The 5,536-nt window shown below is 62.4% G+C and overlaps 1 protein-coding gene across 1 annotated transcript in view; it reads left to right on the plus strand.

The window, feature by feature from the left end:
* The window catches only part of LOC104282954, a gene marked incomplete at its 5' end in the record, with an annotated part of 32,393 nt that overhangs the window by 13,467 nt on the left and 13,390 nt on the right, over positions 1-5,536 (plus strand). Inside the window, 5 exons of the mRNA XM_009881087.1 lie at positions 1,394-1,560; positions 2,999-3,176; positions 4,119-4,297; positions 4,869-5,012; positions 5,076-5,427. Coding sequence (XP_009879389.1) covers positions 1,394-1,560; positions 2,999-3,176; positions 4,119-4,297; positions 4,869-5,012; positions 5,076-5,427 — 1,020 coding nt within the window. The remainder of the gene's footprint in view (positions 1-1,393; positions 1,561-2,998; positions 3,177-4,118; positions 4,298-4,868; positions 5,013-5,075; positions 5,428-5,536) is intronic.

Below are 5,536 nucleotides of genomic sequence, written 5' to 3' on the forward strand. Positions count from 1 at the left end.
TCCCGGGCTGCATCCCCAGCAGCGTGGCCAGGGTGTCGGGGGGGGACTGTGCCCCTCTGCTGCGCTCTGCTCTGGGGAGACCCCCCTGCAGTGCTGCCTCCAGCTCGGGGGCCTAAGCAAAGGAGAGACATGGACCTGGTGGAGCGGGGCCAGAGGAGGCCCCGGAGATGCTGGGACGGTTGGCGGCGGAGGACAGGCTGGGAGAGTTGGGGGGGTTCAGCCTGGAGAAGAGAAGGCCAAAGAGGGGAGACCTTAGAGCCCCTTCCAGTGCCTAAAGGGGCTCCAGGAGAGCTGGGGAGGGACTCTGGGTCAGGGAGGGGAGCCGTGGGACGGGGGGGAACGGTTTGACACTGACAGGGGAGATTGAGATGAGATATTAGGAAGAAATTCTCTCCTGTGTGGGTGGTGATCCCCTGGGGCAGGTTGCCCCAAGAAGCTGTGGCTGCACCATCCCTGGAGGTGTTCAAGGCCAGGTTGGACGGGGCTTGGAGCAACCTGGGCTGGGGGGAGGTGGCCCTGCCCAGGGCAGGGCAGGGGGGGGAACTAGATGGCCTTTAAAGGTCTCTTCCCATCCAAAGTATTTGTGATCCTATGAGTCTAAGGAAGAGGGTGGGGGGTTAATGACAAAGCTCTTCCAAGGGCTGAGCGCTCAGGAGAGGAGGCTGTTTGGGCCTCAAACAGGAATTTGTTGGTCCTGGCATTTTCTGTCTTTGGTCTGGTGGGAGCTGTCTGGGGCAGTCGCTTGTGGGTCATCCTTGCTCCATGCATGCTGCTATGGGGAGGCAGGAACCCCTCCAGAATGTCCTCCGCTTCTGTCCCACAGAACAGGGGCCAGAGAGGATCTCCCATCCCCTGCTTCAGGACAAGATGACGCTTGATTTGCCCCATGCCAGTGCCAGGGAGAGACATGACGAACAGCAGCGCTCGTTAACTCTGCGAAGCGTGCTGAGATAGAGTAGTTACTGTTCAGTCTCTGAGCGCTGGCAGGTGGGCACGAGGAGCAGAAGGAACCGCCTGTGTTTCCCAGACCTCTGCCCCAGAGCCGGGCATACGGTGGGGCTTTGTTCCTCCAGGGACACAAGTGCTGTGTGGCAGGGCGAGCAGGGAACCAACGGCTTCGTAAGAAAGAGCCTGGCGTTTCAGGGATCCGAGCAAAGTGGGCTGGGGTCTGCTGGGAGCGCAGCTTTGATTCCTGCACAGTTAGAGAAGTGCAAGCGGCTGCCGGCACCACCTGGTGCAGGGGGGAACTGTCCTGGCTGTGCCGGAGGAGAACCGCAGGGCCTGCGGTGGCCGTGGCTGCCTGGCCTCTGCCCGGAAGGTGGCTGTGCATGGCCTCGGCTGGCTGCTCCTGGGGCCCTGCCTTCGCTCAGCCTCTGCTTTGTGTCTGTCCCAGATGGTGGAGACGCAGTTTGTGCTGTCCTTCGTGCACCGCTTCCTGGAGCACCGCGGTGCCACCACCTACTTTGCCTTCTGCTACCCCTTCTCCTACACGGAGTGCCAGGAGATGCTGGCGCAGCTGGACAGCCGCTTCCAGGACTGCAGGCACATGTCTCCCAGCAGGTGCGCGCCCCCCAGACCCCGCTCCCGGCCCTCACCTGCTTGGCTTTGCCCCCACCGAGGAAGCACAGCGTTGTCCAGCTCTGGCTGCAGGGGGGTGGAGGGTGGAGGGGGGTCTCTGCGCCCCCCTGGTAGCTGCCTGGTGCTTGCTCCTTTGGCCCAGCACTGCATGAGCAGCTGCAGCAGCTTCCCCCAAGCATGCGCTTCCAAGGGGCTTCCAGAGGGTCCTTTATTGCTTCAGCCGGCATTCCCAAGGGCGGGATCCCATCAGGCGGAAGAGGGGCTGTAACAGAACTGCAGCCCTCGGTTTAAGGAAAGGGGGTTCTTGGAGGCCAAGACCTCGTTTGCTTTCCACTCCTGGCTGCAGGAAGTACGGGGCATCTCTCTCCCGCTGCTCCTTCCTCTACAACTGCTGTCACAGAGGGAGATCTTGCCACCAAGAGACAGCTGTAGCGCCGGGCTCTTTGTGGATCGTGCTAGGAAGCTGCTCTGATCTCAAGAATTTCTTCTCAGAAGTCAGAGTAGAACTAAACACCCGGCTGAGGGGAGGAGGACAGAGTCAGTCTTGAGATGTCTCTGTGGATAGCTCTGTCCTGCGGCCCCTCCTGGCCCCAGAGGCTTTCCGTGCCGCAGGGCTGGGGTCATAAATACCTTTTCTTAGACAAGAGGTGAGCAATGGTTTATCAGAAGGTGTTCTCAAATCGTCATGTGATGGAGAACTATGAGAATATCAAAACCTGGCAGTCAGTCAGGGTCTGACGGCAACATCCTAGCCTCCGTGGGTCAAGAACCCCTCGGGATGGCAGCAGGACTGGGTGGTCCCGACCGAACGCTTCTGCAGGAGGCCCTGGCTCCCCCGGCGCAGCGGGAGCTGCTGGGGCCCTGCCTGGGGGCCTCTGCGCTGCGCAGGCGGGTCATGCTCCCCTCTGTGCCACCATTCCGTCGAACCCCCGAGTCCGAGGCTGTGGGTGACCCTGCGCGCACCTCGCTGCCCTGGGTGCTGCCTGGCCACGTGGGCTACCGAAGGACAGGGGTTGCTGCCTCCCCTGCTCATCCCGGCTGACGCCCTCACAGGCCTGTGGGGTGGTGACCTGGGGCATTGCTCTTTCCTCCTCAGGAGCACTCCTGTTCCTGGCAGGCTGCGAGGGGAGGCAGGCAGCAGGAGAGGGTTTGGCGGCTCAGGTCAGGCTGGGGCTGTTGAACTGAAGGGGAGCAGAGCGAGCAGGGACGTGGCCCTGGGTGAGGGGCTGGGGGCAGAGCTCAGGGCTGTGGGTGTGGAGAGCGTCCCCTGCCCCGCCGGGACCCCCCGTCCCTCCTTAAGAGCATCTCAGCAGCTGCCCGGGGTGAGGCCCGGCACCCGGCCCCTCGGTCCCTGGCCCAGCAGCACGCTCCACCGCCCCAGCCGGGGCAGCTGGGCTGAGCGTCTCTCCTCTCCCTGTAGCCCCCTCGACTCGGTCTATTACCACCGAGAGCTGCTCTGCCACTCCCTGGACAAGCTGCGAGTGGACCTACTCACCGTCACCTCGTGCCACGGCATGCTGGAGAAGCGGGAGCCCCGGCTGGACAAGCTCTTCCCAGACACCACCACTCCGCGGCCACGCCGCTTCGCAGGGAAGAGGGTGAGCTGCTGCGCCGGCTTTGGGGCCGCGTCGGGGACAGAGAGTGAGGGCAGCAGACTGTGTGACAGTCCCTGTGTCAGGGCCTTGCTGCCACCCTCGTGTCTCTGCCGTGGAAGGTGTTGTGTCCTGGGGGATGGAGCATTAGACCGGGTGGAGCGTGGGGAGTCTGTGAGATCCTGCGTCGGGCGTGGGAACCAGTAGCCTGCCAGGAGCCCCGGTGCACCCACATCATCTCAGCACCATGAAATTCCCTCTGGTAGCACCACACATGGCTTCCTCAGGGCAAAAATTTCCATCTCGTTTCCTCGGAGTTTCGTTCTGTCCTCTTTTTATTGCTGCTGCTCCGTTAAGCTGTGAAGAAACTGATGGAGGTGCTGTATTTGGGGTGTCAGCCCCTGCTGCCACAGGTGGGCCCTGCCTGGGACAGGGGCAGCTCCCTCTGCGGCTGCACGGAGCTGGGATGGGCGGCTGGAGGCTGCATGTGCATCTTTTGCTGAGAAGCTCCCACCAAGAGAAAGGCACTTCAGGAGGTGCTTTGTGTCGCTGTTGCAGTCAGGTTTGTTCCCTGCTCCATGGGCTCACTCGGGGCTTTTCCCCGGGGCACTCCTGCAGCTCTGCTTCTCTGACGCCCGTGCTCTGGTTTCTCGTGGTAGCAGGCTGCGGGGCATCTGTCCCTTTAGTCTCACACGGGGATAACCAGTCTTACTGCAAGCAGGACCCAGGAGAGGCACTGGGCAAAGAAGCCACAGAAAACTGTTGCGTTACCACAGCCGGTACCTATTGTCTGCTCCACATAAAGGCCTTAGCTGCGCCTTGTGCAGCGCAGTGCCCAGCTGCGGTGCAGGGGGGGAGCCCCCGAAGCGTTTGGCCCCTCGGCTAAGCTGTCACAGCATCTTGGGGCAGGCAGGAACCTGCCCATCGTCCTTGTCTGTCTGCCCCCAGGTGTTCTTCCTGAGCAGCAGAGTCCACCCGGGAGAAACACCCTCCAGCTTTGTCTTCAACGGCTTCCTGGACTTCATCCTGCGGGAGGAGGACCCCCGGGCCCAGATGTTGCGGCGGATGTTCGTCTTTAAGCTCATTCCCATGCTGAACCCCGATGGGGTGGTGCGAGGCCACTATCGGTGAGTGAGTGCAGGATGCAGCTGCAGCTTCGTCGGGGCCCAAGCTGAGGTGATCTCCTGGTTTGGAGCCTGCTGTGCTTTTCGTGGTGGCTGGGAAGAACAATCCCAAAATCCTGCGTCAGTAGAACAAGCCGAGGTCCACAGGCTGCAGCAACCTCTCCCTGCTACCCCTGTGGGGATCTGTGGCGAAGGCTTGGGGCTGCTCTTGCCTGCGTAGGTCACCTCCTGGATCGGGGCTCAGGTGGGCAGCGCTGCCCTGTGCCTTTGAGGCATTGGGACGCTGTCCTGTCCTTGCTCTCCCTGGCACGTTGGAGCTGGGTCAGCTTCAGGGAGGAGGGAGGGAGATCACTCGGGGCTCTGTCTCACCGAGGCAAGTGCCATGCTGGGAGAGAGGTTCTCGGCTGTGTTGGGGCAGAATCTCTGTGTGCTTGCCCGTGAGGGGGTGGTTTGGCCACTTGTACTCTGGGACAGAGCCCAAAGCCTCGGCCGTTACGAGGCACGGTCAGGTCTGCCTTTGTAGAATGGCCGGCACTGTGCAAAGGGCCTCACGTCGCCTCTGCTCTCTCTGCAGAACTGACTCCCGTGGGGTAAACCTGAACCGCCAGTATCTCAACCCCGACGCCGAGCTGCACCCTGCGGTGTACGGGGCCAAAGCTGTCCTCCTCTACCACCACGTTCACAGCCGCGTCCTGCCGGGCTCTCCCGACTGGAGAACGTACGTCTCCCCACTCAGCACCAGCTCGCTAAGCACAAAATCTTCCAACCATTCCGTCCGCAGCAGCGCCCCGTCCCCGGAGCCAGCCCTGACAGAGCTGGAGAAAGCCAATAACCTCCGCAACTCACCCAGCAGCTGGCGTGCCAGCACCTACTTCAGCCCTTCTCAGGAACCCCGGCTCTCGGGAGTGCCTGCCGCCGAGCCGGGCAGCAAGGACCAAGCTGTCTGGATCCTCCCTTCCAGCCACACCGCGGAGCACTGTGAGGAGGAGGCCAGGCGGCCTCCCTCAGCGCCTCTCCCCGAAACCATCCTGCCCCAGGACAGTGGGCTGGCCTACTACGTCGATCTCCACGGGCATGCCTCCAAGCGCGGCTGCTTCATGTACGGCAACAGTTTCCCTGACGAAAACGATCAGGTGAGGGCAGGAGTACAGAGGTGCCGGCTGGGGCCCTCTCGCTGCTCTGCCCCCTCCTCAGGGTCCTGAACTTCCTCCTTCCTGCCCCCCTTCCTTCCCCCCTTCCTTC

Source organism: Charadrius vociferus, unplaced genomic scaffold (genome assembly GCF_000708025.1).
Source record: "Charadrius vociferus isolate BGI_N301 unplaced genomic scaffold, ASM70802v2 scaffold2733, whole genome shotgun sequence".
Taxonomy (NCBI): Eukaryota; Metazoa; Chordata; class Aves; order Charadriiformes; family Charadriidae; genus Charadrius; species Charadrius vociferus.